The sequence below is a fragment of the Nestor notabilis genome, unplaced genomic scaffold (assembly GCF_000696875.1).
Source record: "Nestor notabilis isolate BGI_N333 unplaced genomic scaffold, ASM69687v1 scaffold28794, whole genome shotgun sequence".
NCBI lineage: Eukaryota > Metazoa > Chordata > Aves > Psittaciformes > Psittacidae > Nestor > Nestor notabilis.
The window spans coordinates 754-16,985 of NW_009927359.1; the positions used below are offsets into that span (position 1 = coordinate 754).

Genomic DNA, 16,232 nt, shown 5'->3' on the forward strand with positions numbered 1-16,232 from the left:
TCAAGATTCTCTGTCTCTTTTCTTATTTTCTACAAAACAATTGAGGAGGATCCTTTCCTTTCAAGTCATTATACACGTAAGGTAGGGCAATTTCCTTCAGTATTTAATGGTAAGAAGTAGAGGGCAGATCAGAACAGGATTCTAATTTACATGTTCTCAGTCATACAGTAGAGGTGGCACTGTTCTCATTAGTCATATGGTTGAGGTGCACAGAGGTGCATGTTGCAAGTTTTCTTTCTCTGCTTCCTTTCCCTCCGGTTTTACTAAGTGATATTTAGTCCTTCATAGGGGACTGAAAAATAATTGTTTCACTCAAACCTCAGTTCCACTGCCAGAACAGATTCACTTCAGTGATCTTTGGGTCATATGATTCTTTGATGCAGATCCATTTGACTAAGGCATTTTTATCATTTGAATCTGGTACTGCCTATCATTTGGTACAGCCTCCATTACAGTCTAGTAGTGTCTTTGTATTTGAAGCTCCTTACTTTGTTTTCTTCTAAGTCCTCTTCTTAAATAGAACCAGTGATTCTGTTACATGCTTAGTTGATAGTATGCCTCAGAAGATAATTTCTTTTCTCTATAGACCTATTTTGTTTAAAAAACCCCCTTCTCTTCTGCATCACTTCCATAGAATATCTTCGGCTTAAATCTTTGATTTGGTGGTGGTTTTTTTACTGTTATGGGTGGTTGTGGACACTGATACCTCAAAAAATTTTAGTATGGTGTAACCCTATTTCTTTCAGCTCCTAAAGATAGACATCATGGGACTTCCAAACCTACAACATCACCCAGTCCTCATGTTCCTCCAACTAGAGCAAGTAAGCTTATCAATATTTTGCCTTTTACTACATGAAAGTTTTATCAGTTTGAAAATTGTCAAAATTTACAAGTTCTCTGAAAGTACACAGTTAATCACTGAATATGCTGTGGTTTACTCTCATAATCGTCTTTGCTATATAGCTGTCACAGAACAAGATAATCTGCTAAATATTATACATGTCACAATAACTTGTATAATGGTAGGGAAATGAGGGTTAACAGTCATCTTGAGCCTTTGCACATCAGAAAATTAGTGTCTTAATTTCCACAGAATGTGACAGAAGTATTTATATTTTCCAGTTACTCATTTACAAGAGTAAAATTACACTACTTTCCTGTTGCCAAAACTCTGGAAATACTTCTGTCCATTTGAACATTAGTGGTAAATTTCCACGTTTCTTCTGCTTTGCTGGACTTTTTTTTGATGCACAGCTGAGTAAAGTAAGCAGCAGATTTTTGGAATATGAAGTGCTTGAGAAGCACAACAAGGATAAGTGTTAGAACTACAGCATTTTACTCTGTAGAAAGCTTTGTGTTGCAGAGCTGAAAGAGGTGGAGAGTTAATCCAACACTGCACTGTAACAGTCACTTTGTCTTTAGTCTCTGCTTGAACATAATATTGTTTGCATTGTCAGGAGATCTCTTTGTGATTGTTTTCAAATGGAAATACTTTCTAAAAGATTTCTTGGAAGAAAATGAATCTTCTGTCAGGAAAATCAAAAGGTTTATGATGAATTGTTATTCTCGGTAACATGTTCAAAACTTTGCATGTCTTTACAGGTCCAAAAGAAAGTCGGCGAGTCTCTTCCAAGCCTAGAGCATCACCAGGTCCAGGCATAACACACACAAAAACTGGTAAATATTTTGTTGTTTTGTTGTGTTTGAATCTTCAAGGTTTATTTTGGGTTGTCTTTCCTCAATGAATCAGGTGCTGATTAACATCTAAACTTCTTATTACAAACAAGTAGGTTTTCTGATGATCACATGTTTAAAGGAAGATAAAGCTGATTTGTATTTTTAATAGCTGAGTTTTGATGAGTTGTGTATGCTTTTCAGCCACATGATGGCTGTCACTGATGAATAATCTGCATATCAGGGTAGACAACATGCAAACATTATAAGAATGTTCTTGGAAGAAATTTCATCTTTTATGCCTATCAAAAGTTCTTAGAGAAAAATATATTTGAGGTCGTTTGTGTATGACTCTAAATATCTATCTCAAACCACTTTCATGTTTGTGTGCCTTGGTAATGGAATTTGACTCTTAAAAGTGTATACTTAATAGGGATTTTAATAGTTTGGTAGTGAATGACCAAATCTCTGTAACTCCTGATGATTGTGAAAGCATCAGTTGAACCTTCCTTTTGAGTGAGTATATATTCACTTGTTCCACCAATAAATAATAATTTTTAAAAATAAGTATGTGTTCCAATTTGAAATCAGTCATGTAAAAGTACCCTTTTGCATGTACTTATTGCTAATATTGTGTACGTTCTTGTTTTTATGAAGTTTTGGCACCTACTATATATACAATTGAATAACAAAAGACAGCAACAGGTAAAGATGTTACTTTGGGCTCGTCATTATTTTTTCTCTGCTGCTCCTTGGACCAATTATATATTACTAGTCTGGTTTTCCCATGTCATCTTAATTCTACTGTGTACCAGATATTGAAAGATTCCTAGCTGTTTTGTTGTCTTCACAGAAAATTTCTTTCACTCTAATACATTGTAATTCTTTGACACTTGTGGGAGACAAGCATGCCATCAGTTATGAGCTCTGAGATACAGAGGGAAACATGGCTACTGTAGTGGTCTGTGGTCTTTCAGGTTTTGTTGCTTGACTCCAGATTTTGCTTACTTCATCAATTTTCCACCCATGTTTTAATTCAGGATTTTCTTTTCTCTTGAAATTCCTGTATGCATCTGACGCTCAATTTTTCAGTCTCTTATGTAAGGATCTTATTTTTCTTTGCAAGCACAAGGCATGCAGTGTTTGTGCAATAAACCTGTCTATATCTGAAGGTGATAAACCCTTAAAACAGGACTTTTCTTTCAGCTCCTAAAGAACCACAACATACTCCCTTTAAACCTAAAGCAGATCCCATCCCAGATGCTCCGCACAGGAGGCCTGGTAAATTATCTGATATTTTGTCAAGCTGCAGTAGATAACTGAACAGTTCCTTTCAGGGTGGGCAGTGGGGGGAGTTATCAACACTGCATTTGCAATTGCCTGGGTACCCATCTAGCTTAAAAAAATTTCTGCAATGCTGCAGTTAACTCATGCCACTGATGGAAACTACAACAGTTCAAGATTTATTATTTTTTCTATTATGTTGATGTTACCAGAAGGAGAAATAGTAGTGATCTGTATGTTTAAATCAATGATAAAAAGTTGTTCACAGCTTGTATCTGAGCAACAGACTTCAGTTGTTTGCACCATGTTTTGAACCTCTTGTGAGAGAAGCCTCTTAAAGCTGTTGCAGTGGTTTTCCTTTATTAGGCATATTTTCATCCAGATTAGACTGAGGATTCCCTTCAGTTGTATTTGAGTTAGGAGACTCCCCACCATAAATCTGACTGAACTGCATAAGATAATCAGTGATTTCACAGAAGGGTTGTTACTGTTGTTTTCTAGGTATCTACAAAAGAAAACCCCGAACAAAAAAATTGAACTCTCTGTAACCATAAATCTCTGAGGGTAAATGCCCATTGCTCTTTTAAAACATCCATTTCCTGGTGTAGATAGTATAGCGCTGAAGTGTTTTTTGAAGGGGGCAGTAGGGAAATGGAGAGTCTTCATTATTCTGAGCATTATCAACATTTCTTCCAACAGAAATCATTCCAACCTTCCATGAACCAGATACTACTATGATTCCTCACATTCGTGAAAGAACAAAGGCAACACTGGGTAATAATATGTATTTTATAAAAACTCTATTTTCCATTGTTGTTAAAGAAGATCTTCTTAGGGAGAACTCATTACATGACATTAAAAACTAATGATGTTTCACTCTGCTTCTAGACACTTGCTTGCCCTCTGGTCTTGATAAGGGTAATAATGCATGAGCTCACTTACTTTTGAAGGTTCTTTTCCTCATCTCATAGGCTTTCCAGTCAGGATGGTGTAATTCTTTAAGATTTTACATATTTTGCAATAAAAGGGGACTTAATTTAAAGAGTATGTAGTGATTCCTGTAACTTCTGTACATGAGGTGTGGGTACTGTCATCCTAAAATACTTTTCTGCTTCACTGCAAGGAAATTATGAGTTATCAGCTATAGCGTAACATATACCGAAATGGACCACTGACCTTCCAAATCAAATACTAATTCTTAAAGTCATCTTCTTTACTGACTTCTAGTCATCCACATTGGGAAAACCTGCTTAATTATATGAAACATTAGGTGAGAATTCTTCATTCTTAACTTAAATGTCAGAAGTGGACCAAATAAGGATCAATGAATCCAAGCAGCGTTGGGCAGCAGGAGTATTGCTTGAGAAATCTCTGTTAATACCAGTTCTCTATCCCCAGTTTGAGAGACCAACATTGACCACAATTTTCTGAGAAGGAAATGGTAGCACTAATGAAGAATTAATAGGCATTCAGTAACCTTTGAAGTATGTTTTTTCTTTCTGAGGAATAGGAAATGAAAAAAACCTTTTACTTGTGTTTCTATTTCAATATATATTCTCTGTATACATGAATTACTTAGGTTAGTATTCATTCGATATCTCTATATAGCTTTATGAAGTTTACGTACTCTGTTGTACATATCTGGGGCTACCTGATGCAATATTCATGTGCAGAAAATGGTTCTTCAGAGCTAGGGGGATGCAGAATGCACAGGCTAGGGCAAATATTTTGAAGATCATTTCCACTGGTGTACATCACAGACTAGCTAGTACCAAGATAACCTTTTCCAGTAAACGATTCCTACATGGCAACAGTTTTAACTGGCCCCTATGAAGACAACAAGATTGAATAGTTCCCACATAAAAACAAAGGGTTAAATTAATAAATCAAGTCTGATACTAAGGGTCCATTGAAAAGCAGATCCTGTCCTCAGATATTCATGTATGGCAGATGTGGAAGATGTAAGCTGCTACTGTCTATTTTTCTCCCATCATTGTATGCCATTCATTATTCACTTCTTCATCCAAAGCTAGAAATTTGCATATAATTTGGGGGAAGTCTGTGTCAGCAGCCATTTAACTTATTTCCCTTTCTTTGCAGGAATTCCAGCTGTTTGCTTTTCAGCTTTACCCTTACATAATTTGCCTTATTACAGATCAGATCGTACTCGCATTCCTTGTGTGCTATGGAAGAAGCGTGGGTTTCAATTATTGTTATGGGTGCTGTTTGTTTTTATTTCAGCTCCAACTGAAAAACAGTTCATTCATACCAAACCAAAAACATCTGAAAAATCAAGAGTGCCACACACCAAACCTGGTAATGGAATCCTTCCTTTAATTTTGTGTGTTTGTGTTTAGTAATTCCTTCCCTTAGCCTTCGGTTTTGTTCTTTTTAATGGAATTGCTCATAGCTGGCTTTGTGCTCAAAGAAATGCATTACACTTAAACCAAAATATGCCAAAACTACACTGAAAATAATAGTACGATTTTTAGTATGCATCACAAACGGTTTTCCTATTTTCTAGTAAATACAGCAAATGATGACTAAAATGTAGTAATATGGACGCTGACAAATTTCAGTGGCTAGATAGACTGTGTTCTCTCTGATCTGATTACTTCCTAGTAATCAGAGGTGCAACTTTACGAGCACTTTTTGGCTTTTTAATCCATAAAGTGCAACAGAACTCCTTTGCAATGTGCTTGTAAAATTGGCAACTGATACTGTGTGCTATATTGAAACAAAAGAAGGCTTAAAAATAGTTATAGGCTGAGTCTCTTCCCATTTTTGTTACAGAAGGAATGTACAGGAGTTAATGATACCTGTCGGCAGCTGATTTTTCAAATATTCTGCTGTGCTTTAGTTTGGGGCATTTCTGAAGTTTTAGAAAAAGTACAGATGCTACTTTGCTTCTATTAGAGTTTAATATTCTAAGATTCTTCACGTTCTTTCCTTAACAGCAATACATCAGACAACTCCACAACCAGTTATTACAAAATCTTCTACTACCACCGAGCATTCAAGGGCAACAATGGGTAAATAACTTTCGTTAAAGTTAAGATGCAGGTATTCTTAATTTTTCAGTGAAGAAATTCCTAGAGAACATGCTCCAGTGTGGTACTTTGTGTAACATCATTCCACTTCATTCTGCTTGCACACGTGCATGTTTCTTAATACAGATGAGTCTCAGTTCTATCTTTGAAATAAAGCAGAAATAGCCTACCGCTCATGTCTGGTCAGAAGCCTATTTGTCAAATCTCCAACCAAATTCAATGGTCTGATTTTTTTTTAGAGCAAGAACTTTAGCCTCTAACTCAGTTTATCCTACAGCACAGTGCTAGGACTTTTCTGTGGTTTGGATAGTCATTTTATTTCAGGTTCCAGAAAGCAATGGAATTGTTATTGTCTTTTTTTCAGACATTTGAAGCATGAATTTTCTGTGGGCTAAATATGACACTGGATCACAACTCCTGAAGAATACAATAATAATCTTTTTCCTTTTCTTTCAGCTCCAAAAGAAACACTGCTCATTCCTTCCAAACCCAAAACATCTGTTGGGCCAGAAGTACCACAGACTAAACCTGGTAATTTAAAGCTTTTAACTTGAAAAGTGTTATTGTGGCATTGCCTTAGTTACACTGTCTTCTGTCATTCAGTACTGCAGTCATGTGACACCCATGATTTGTGGGCAGAAATTAGCATAATTGTTCCGCTTGGAGTATGTTAATAAATTATATTAAAGAGAATGCCCATGAATTGCATCTGTTTCCATGGGAAGCAGAAGTTGGTTGGTTTTATGAATTAGTGGGTAGTAGCCTTGAAAAATGTGAAGAATTAGATTAATTTTAATAAAAATACTCTGCTGTAGCCAGCTTCACTGTGTTCTTTTCTTTTTGGAGATTTTATTACTTTATATACATTTGCTTCAGTTTCTCAAGTATTTTCAAAACTCGGAATCTTAGTCCAAGATAGTTAGATGATAAGAGTATAGGTACATTCTTCCTATTGGTGATTTTTGCAGTAACTATAGCAGATTTAGGGATGAATAGTTATAATCAAGTGATGCCATATCTAGGAAGTGCCATGTTTTGGTACCACTAAAAAATTAGTTTTAGGTGAAGAATTTTGGAAAACAGAATTTATAGGTTTATTCTTTGACTTTTAAATTTCAAATCATTATAATGATGTATGTGCAAAATTGCTGTTAAGAAAGTTGTTAGAAGCAAATGGCACTATTTAGCTACTGCTCTTTATGCCAGTAAGTAGGTTGCTTTCCAGGATCCATATTTTAACCTTATTTCTGAAAGAGAGAGAGATGTGTAGCGGGTACCTTTTCATCCAGTAACTTAGATATCTTTCACTAAATTCAATCATATTTGAGTAAGGGAAGAATATCTGAAAGATAAAACCATTACTGTAAGCTTTTAGAAATTTTCTACGAAGTGCAAATTAATATACCCAGAGTGAGAAAGGCCAGACTGCCAGAACTCCACCTTCAGGGCATTTGTACTGAAGTTTGGGGGAGGCCAGCAAAATAGTTGCACTGTGTGGCTGTCATCATGAAAATACATCCAGACTAATCAGAACATGTGTCTGTCTCATGTCTGTTAAAATTGTCTTAGTAGATGTGTAGATAGGTCTGTAGGAAACAAAGGACACAGATCCTTAATGAAATCCAGCTTCTTTAATTTTAGTTCTTACACAGCAATGTTCTATTTCTTGTAGCTCCAAGAACAACACACCTGGGATCGATTAACCTTATAACAGTTCATGTTGTTGATGGGTCCAAAATGACTTTGGGTAATGAGAATATAATGTCAGTCTATTTTTCATAAAACTTGACTTCCTCTGTTTTTGCTATATGACTATATTTACACTTTAATCAACAGAAACACCTCAATATATCTTTATGTTGTGTTCATTTGTTAGTCACATTCCACTGCATGTACAAAATGTTGCTGGTTTTAATTTTCCAGCCATTCCTTCTCTCATACAATTCTTTCTAGAAATAAGTACTTCATGTACAAGGCTGAGGAGTCATATATAAAGGCATTACCTGATCATCTTTTCTTTTGTCTTGACTCTATCTTCCCAGTCTTGAAGAGTCTTTTATTTGTATAGAAGCATGATTTTCAGCCAGGTTTTCTAGCACTGACTCTTTTTGTTTATAATTTGCACAAAGACAGTTTTTCCCTTTCCCCCTGTGGTGTCTTATGTTTAAAAGGAAATAATTTGCATTTGGCAAGCAATAATATCTTCACTTTCAGCTCCCAGTGAAACATACGAGATTTCACCCAAGCCCAAAACTGCTCTGGCAACTGAAATTCCACGCTTTAGTACAGGTAATTTCTAAGACTTTTTTAAGTTGTTGAATACAACTTAAGATGTCTGTAGATCTTGAGTAAAATTGGAACAGTTTAATGGTCTGTTCATTATTACCTTTAAAACTATTTCAAATATATAACATGAAGATGCATTTTTTCTCCTTATCAAATGGGGTTTTATTCACTGCTCTGAAAATCAAGATTTAATCAATATTGTCTAAAGATGATACAAAGCTTTAAACAGTATTACTGCTGTGTATTGGATCCTCAGATGTATAGTGTTGCAAACATAGATGAAAATGACTTCCGCCTTTTTCTCTATAAAACACTAAATCTAAATCTGTAAAGCTTTTACCAAATTTAAATGTCAAAAATGAGTAATATGTTCTTTCTTGCATTTTCTCTGACACTCCATTGTGTTGGATATAGAGCAGTAACTAGATCTGAATATCAAATAGCCAGCTCAATTTATTTAAAAAATGGACTTAGTAGAGGTTGATCATTTGGCACAAGATGTCAGTGATTACTGCTTATGCTTTCAGCTTTCAGTGCGATTCACACAAATTCTGTAACAACTACAATGTCAAAATTATTTGGCAAGTGAAAGGTGACAATGAGAAAAGGCTGAAGGCTTCTGATTTTAACCTTGATGACACTATGCTTCAGCAACCTTACACATTGTCTGCACGGAATGCTTCCAGTTGTTTTCTCGGTCTTCAGTGTGTCATGTTTTTATCTGAATATTTGATCTAGGGAAGGTTTGGTTTGGTGTTTTATTTTGAGGTCTTTTGTTTGTTTGTTTTTTACAGAATCTAATTAAATGTCTTAAGGCCATGGATACCTTGCAGAGCTAACTCTGTATCCATATACAGTTGGGTAACTGGCTGTAAATATTTTATATCTTTTCCTAAACTTAAACATGAATGTAACTAGTCAGAGTGCAAGATGGAATCATCTGAATACTAAAGAAACTTGCATTTTCAGCATGATTTTGATGTATCACACTGGTGCATGGGCCTTTTCTGGCAAATTACACTGCAATATTGATCTTCTGTCAACACATCACATTTAAACTGAACCTTACTTCTTTTAGCACCTCATAAAACACGTCTCACTTCTGCAAGACCAAAGCCATCTGATAAATCACAGACCAGACCAGGTAATAATTGTTTAGTAAGTTTAGGATGGGGTGGAGGTTAATTAATTAGTTAATTAATTTCACCTATTCTCAGTGGAATTTTGAGTGTTGCTGCAGGGGGGAAAAAGTATTTTTCTTCCGGTAAATCAGTCTAGATGTAAAGCCTTTCCAAATCAGAAAAAGAAACCAAATGGTGTATATCATTACAGCAAGCGTTGCTTTTTCTTCTCTCGTTTGGAATTGCTGGCATCACATAAAAGTCTGTTGAGTTTTCTTCTCATGGAACTTTTTTTCTTTTTTAAATTCTCTCACAGCTCTTAGTAGAACCACACTAGCACCAGCTAGAACAAAACCACCTGGACTGCCAAAGTGGATTGTGCCAGCAACAGGTAGAGTTGCAGTTGTGGGGGTTTTTTTAGCTTGTCAGTATAAGACAGGAACATGACTTCCTCAAATCATCTTGAACCCTGCAAAATATTTTGTTATGTTTGATTATTAAAGTCAATTCCTTGGAGTACTCTGTGTAATTACTGGAGAATGCTTTGTTGAAAAAGGTTACCCAGTTGCTTAAGTCCAAGTCAGAAGACTTGGTAAGAAAGCCTTAAGGCCAGGTATCTTGCTAGCTACTACTGCGTAGTCTGAATTTGAGTAGGTCCTACATGCACATGGTATGTTCATGTCAGACCTACTCATATTCAGACTATGCAGTATTCAAGCTTAAATACTTCACACCAAGAAAGCTCCAAGTTGGTGGATGATAGAGAAAGGTGAGAACTGCCACTTCAATTTACATGTCCTTACACACAGAGATAACATAGTCCCTAACCACAAAGCTTTATTCAAAATACTGGTTTATTTGTTGAAAAAATCATTCATCCTTTTTCAATTGTATTTGATTTTTCCATCCAATTAACATAATGTTTTTAGTGCTATTTTTTAATGAATCCATACATTTTATTTAATAAAGCATTAATCTATTCTGTCAATACAAATATTATTGATTTTTTTTTTAATACAACCAATGGTTAATTAAATAAAGAATTTTGGGATTCTTCAACAATGATTCTGGTTTAAAAAATAATATATATAAATAATACACATATTCAAAGCAAACTTCTGGCTGTTCACCCAGTACTAACAGTACTGCTGTCCCATACTATTGTTTTGTGCTAGCTAGGTTAGGATAACCTGAGCAATATACAATCTACTTTAAACATTCCTTTTTTATGCATATAATGTTTCTCTGTACTTCTTCCAGTGTCTTTGGCAATTTAATACATGTTGTTGACTTTAGTATGATTTGAGCTACTCATTCCTGTATGTACTTCTGAGAAGCCCACCATGATTTTAGAAATGCAAAACCTCAGAAGAGGTTGTATATTTACATTGAATTAAAAATAGTCTGTTAAGAACATGACATACTCTTCTGTATTACATACAGAGTGGATGACTTCACTGGAGGTATGTGCTCTTTGACCTTTCATAGTCCTTATACTAAATAAAATGAGCCCATCAAATTCCAGGGCATCAGAGACAGTATTATATGACCAGTGTCAGCAGTTGTGGGTTAGAAAGTTTTATTCTTTGCTTGTGTTGGCAGTCTGCTTATAAGTGAGCTTTCTAATGTCTAGTAACCAGAATACGCAGAATGTGCACAGGTCTCCAGGAATAGGTGGCTTTTGAAAGCACCTTATGAAATCATGCACAAATACACAATTATGTTAAACAGTATATTAAGCTTTTCCCTTTTCACATATAGTAGTAACCTTGGCAGAGGTATTTATAGATTAAAAAGAAGGAAAAAAAAATCATGCTAAGTAAATCAGCAGTATAAACACAGTAGTAGACATATAAATTCTTAAATGTAGTTTATTGTGCTTAATGCTTTTTTAGGTGACTGCTAAAGTACCGTTTTAAGCAATCTTGTTTTAAACGTTCCTGTTGGAGTGCCCACTAGTTGTCATTATTTCTGTGTCTTTATAGTAGTGCCTATAGCCAGGAAGAGCTAGAGCTTCATTATGGTAGATCATGTCAAAAATCACCACAAGACTACTACCTTGCTGTGCATACTGTGTGTACTAAAAGGCGAATAAGTATCTTTTAGAATTCTTCTGGAAAATGGTACTTCAAGTAATATTTTCCATTGCTCCTCCAGCCCTCCTGACATAGCATAGCTCTCTGTGAGTCTGCACCTTTCTTCTCAGTAGCATAGGGAAACCACCAATGAATTTTGTATGTTCATGGCATATTGAGAGAGGACTGCAGCTTTTCACAATTTCTCAGTCTCTACTTTCCTTGGTGATATCAATAAGTGGAATATCAAGTCTTCTGTAAAGCAGGTGCATCACAGTGTTGTGCTAAATGCAGTATCTGAGCCTACAGGGTTCTCTGTGCTCATAAAAATCTTTTCACACAAGGAGGGAGTTCAGGTACCCAATAAAATCATCTATATCTTTCTCAAGCAATGTGCAATTACATATTGCAGACAGAATTCCTAAGTCTGCAGAAGAGACTTAGAAAACTCTACTAACTTGACTAACCTAAATCTTACTTCTTTTTCAGTGGGTGATATCTTATAAATATTTTAACATTTTTAAGTTACCAGGTGATTTTTTGGGGTAAGGAACTTGATTTCTTCCATTATGAAAATGATATCTTATTTTCTATGGTTAGCTTATTAGAACCCTTAATATCTGATCAGATGCCTCTATTGGACTTTAAGGAACAGTATGTTTTCAGACTTACCTTTAGACATTACTTCATTTTTTTTCTTTCTCTGAAGAAAAGCACATTTACTGAAGAGCCATGGACACTTGTTTCAAGACGAGTCCCTTGTTGGGCTGGCACTGCTGTTGAACGTACCCAGTTCTTCCTGATTGTGCAAAGATGTTTCACCCCATGCAGAGTTTGCTTGGCAGCTGCAAGGCCCAGATGATAAGCAGTGGAATTTGTTTTTTCCAGCGGCAGCAGATGGGATTGTGACTGTTTTCCTGGCAGGCTTTTCAATCTGCTGGCTAGCTATAGTGCCAGGTGGTAAACTTGACTGTGGGAAAGAGGTTGGGATTGCCTCCTCATGACTAACATTCCTTTTAGTTTTCAACCATGTCTTAGCCATTTTATTTAGTTCGTTTTATTGAGACGGCTTTTAATATTTCTCTTAGTGTGTGTAACTTCTTAGTTATTTTTTTATTTAATCCTAAGCATTTAAAAACTGCTCCTGATCTATTAAGCTTCCAGAAAACCATCAGCAAACAAACTTTGAGCAACATTTCCATTTCCCTGTGAAAGAGAGGTTGGTTTTCATTATAGTAGCCATTAACTTTGTGCTATATTTTCTTTTTATTTTTGAAAGTGTGGCTGTGTAGCCAAGTTCTAGAGGAACTCAGGATTTAAGTAATTTCAGTTTGCTTTATCAAAGGCACTTTTTCTAGTTCTTCCCTTAAAATGATCCACCCTTCTGATTGTATTCCTGCTATTAAAGATGCAGTAGTTCGTTTTAAGGTGCTCCAGTCTCCCATGAATGTTTTCAGGAAAAAAGATGGAAGTAAAAGAAGACACAAACACACAAGCTAGTAATACATGTATTTTCAGTTCTGTTAAAAGCTTGGGTGAATGTGGTAAGCCGAAATAATAATTTCCTTATAATAAGCAAATTCTATTTGCTAGCATAAGGCAAATACCATGATAAATGTAGCAAGCTATTTGATAGACCAGGGGACCTTCAGTGAAAACAGAAACTTTTATGTAACTTTGAAGTGCATGAATCATTCAAAAAGGAGATTTTTTTTTTTTTGGTCAGCAGAGAAGTGGTGCATTTTGAACAGCTTTTTCCCTGAAATTTTGATGTATTTTTCATTACTACTTTACTAATGACAGAACAGCATTGCCAGGTTTGTTTTTTTGGGGGAGGGGAATAATTACTTCTTCCATCTAGAATGTATACAATATTTTGTTCATTCCTAGCTGATTTAACTCAGAAAAGATTGTGATTCTGAAGTAGATTTTAAGGAGCAGGCTAGAGGTAGTCTTTTCTGTAGAGGCTAAGATGATAAACTGGATTGGACTTGTAATGGCTATTTGGGTGATTTAGTGTGATTTAGTCTATGGGCTACTACATTTGTTGATGCATTTACTATGAGATGAAGCTAAGGAACTAAATACTCTGACTATGACCTGTGGTGTACAAGGTAATTTTTCTTTTTGAAGCTGGTGTTGGTCTTCTCATGCCTCTTCTTCCTCAAAGACCATAATGTGAAACACTGATTAGCACTCTGGTGCTTTGTATATCTGAAGATCTAATTAACCACTTTAGTTACCTGAAGACAAATTGCAGTTATATAAACCCACATGATATGTTTGGAAACTGTGGTCACAGGGATCAGGTGACCTGCATCCTGATCCCAGCTTAGTGCAAGTTTCATTACTTCAGTCTTAAGTAAAACATTTAATGTGTCCATACTATGGACTGTGGATTCCTAAGGTATGCCTAGCAAGAATGGCCAAGTAGCAAAACTACTGAAAAATTATTTGCTTCAAGCTGTTAAAATACTTATTTACTCTCAAAAGAAACTGAGCACCAGATTACAAACCTATGAAATCTTTGGTTGAAGCATTTAGATCACGTTGGAATTTTATAATTAATTTAAATTTGAGGTTTGGTTTGGTTGGTGTTTTCTTAATACATTAGTTTCCAGGGGGTGTTTCTTATGTCAGAGGAAGGAGTGATATTCCCCCCCACCCCCCTGCTAACATGATGAAATTGCAATGCATCTTCTCACTCTACCATATATAGAGTTTTTATAAAGTAAATGTACTTGTTTTGTATAGGGAAAGCATATTAATTTAACAGTCTGCTGTCCTATAAATATTAGCATAAGAAACAGTTGTTCTGTACCAGCACTAGTTGTGTTGATCTTTTTAATGCCATTTACTTCAGTATTTTTAAAATGTGTTTATGTAACATTCAAGTAGAACTTTCTTTTATATACAAACTGAATTTTATGTACACTTTGCCTTGATTACTCCAAATATGGTGTATGTTTGGTTCAGAATAGCTCTAGCCATTAAAAATGGAGGAAAACCAAAGATCTTATTGATGGGAGAAGGAGAACTTTGCCCTTTGCAAGAGTCAATGGATACTTTATTCTGTATGCTGAAAAAACAGAATGTTCTCTGTACTCATCTTTCCACGCAGTCTTGTTTTAACTGATCTGTTCTCTCTTAATCTTACTAATTTTCTAAGCAGACTTTTTTCAAGTAATGTTAAAAATTAAATTGCACACCTTGTAGACCCAGATCACTTTCTATTTACTTGAATAAGAAGATAACAAATATCACTAAGTTATCTGTAAAACGTAGGTGGGCCATATATGCTAGTTTTGCACTTAATGTTACCTAGAGTTTGGACATAAGCAGTATATCAGTATTCTGTGACTTGGTACACTGCACTGTAGATATTTATTTGATTTCCTTTGTTTCACAGATGATGCATATACACCAGAGGATATTGCCAGACAAATTGGCGTGGATGTAGAAAAACCTTTGGAATATATTGATACCTGGGAAAAGGCAATTTCTGGTAAGGTTGATAAAAGAAGACATATAGCAAATTTTAACAGTTAATGAAAAAATAAAAACATGACCATTCCTACACAAAAAGCACCTCTACTAAGAAGAGAAAATATTATTCATTCTCATCAATATACCTTCTCTTGACTTCAGGATGCTACTGAAAGAGATAAAAATGAAGTATTTCATGGTCACTACTTAGTCACTAACATGCACCATATATTAAAAACTACAACCAGCAGTATTATATCCTTGTGATCAAACACCCACAATATTGTAAGCATTGACTTTTTTCATACTAATAGTTTCTACCATAGCAAAGGGAGTATAGTAGAAGGGAAGAGTAGGGATTACTGTTTTTCCAGAGTGCTGTATAGTAGATTCAACTGTGACACAGTCCACTGAATGGGATGTTTTGGCTTGTGTGTAACTTGTGGTTGTGTTGTTGAGAAGAATATTTTAAGTATTTCTAAAAAGGCTCTCCCAGTGAGTCTTTGTATCTGCTCTCTTCTTGTCCACAGTTACACTATTTTTTAGAGTAAACTAAGGTCTGATACGTAGGACCCAAAGTACTCTGTGTAGCCAGTAACTCAGTATCAGGCAACTTGCATGTTTGTTGACACTGGCAGCATTATAAGAATTATATTATTCTTAAGGATTTTCCCCTGTAAGGTACAAGAAGTCTTTTGTTACATAAATGTGTTGCACATACCTCCTTTTCTTCAGAAGTGCAAAGGTGAATAATGGAAGAAAAATCTTTGCCTTTCCTTTGTATAATAAAATCCTTTATAATTGCCTGGAAAATACAGGCGATTATGTTTTTTAAGTATGAATTAAGAGGCTTAGGTTCTCCTTTCAGGTTTAGGTTCTTCTTTCCTCCTCACTGTCAAGGGACTTTGCCAGATAAATTTAATAGATATTGGCTGGAAATGCACATTGAAACAAACTAGTTGAGGGCTCCAGGAGTTTCTCCTAGTCTTTATCTGTGTCAGTGCATAAAGTGACGGTAACTTCTTCATTTTTCACTTTTGAACTGCACAGGATAAACTGTCCTTAATGATAATTTCCATTTTGCTACATCTTTTGCTTCAAGCTGAGCATGACCACTTTTATCAGTTAGAAAGTACAAAAGATCAGAAATCTTGTCAGTAGGGTACTGAAGGTGTTTCTGAGTACACTGAGATGGTATTTATTGTGGGAAGAAATATCCTGTTGTCTGCCAAAAAATTACTGTTGACAGAAATAAA

At 35.4% G+C, this 16,232-nt stretch overlaps 1 protein-coding gene across 1 annotated transcript in view; it reads left to right on the forward strand.

Moving 5' to 3' along the window:
- Positions 1–746: 746 nt before the first annotated feature.
- LOC104405347 (target of Nesh-SH3-like) overlaps positions 747–16,232 on the forward strand; it is a gene marked incomplete at both ends in the record, with an annotated part of 41,893 nt that continues 26,407 nt past the window's right edge. The window contains 8 exons of the mRNA XM_010014028.1: positions 747–821; positions 1,603–1,677; positions 5,916–5,990; positions 6,465–6,539; positions 7,681–7,755; positions 8,223–8,297; positions 9,732–9,806; positions 14,900–14,995. Coding sequence (XP_010012330.1) covers positions 747–821; positions 1,603–1,677; positions 5,916–5,990; positions 6,465–6,539; positions 7,681–7,755; positions 8,223–8,297; positions 9,732–9,806; positions 14,900–14,995 — 621 coding nt within the window. The remainder of the gene's footprint in view (positions 822–1,602; positions 1,678–5,915; positions 5,991–6,464; positions 6,540–7,680; positions 7,756–8,222; positions 8,298–9,731; positions 9,807–14,899; positions 14,996–16,232) is intronic.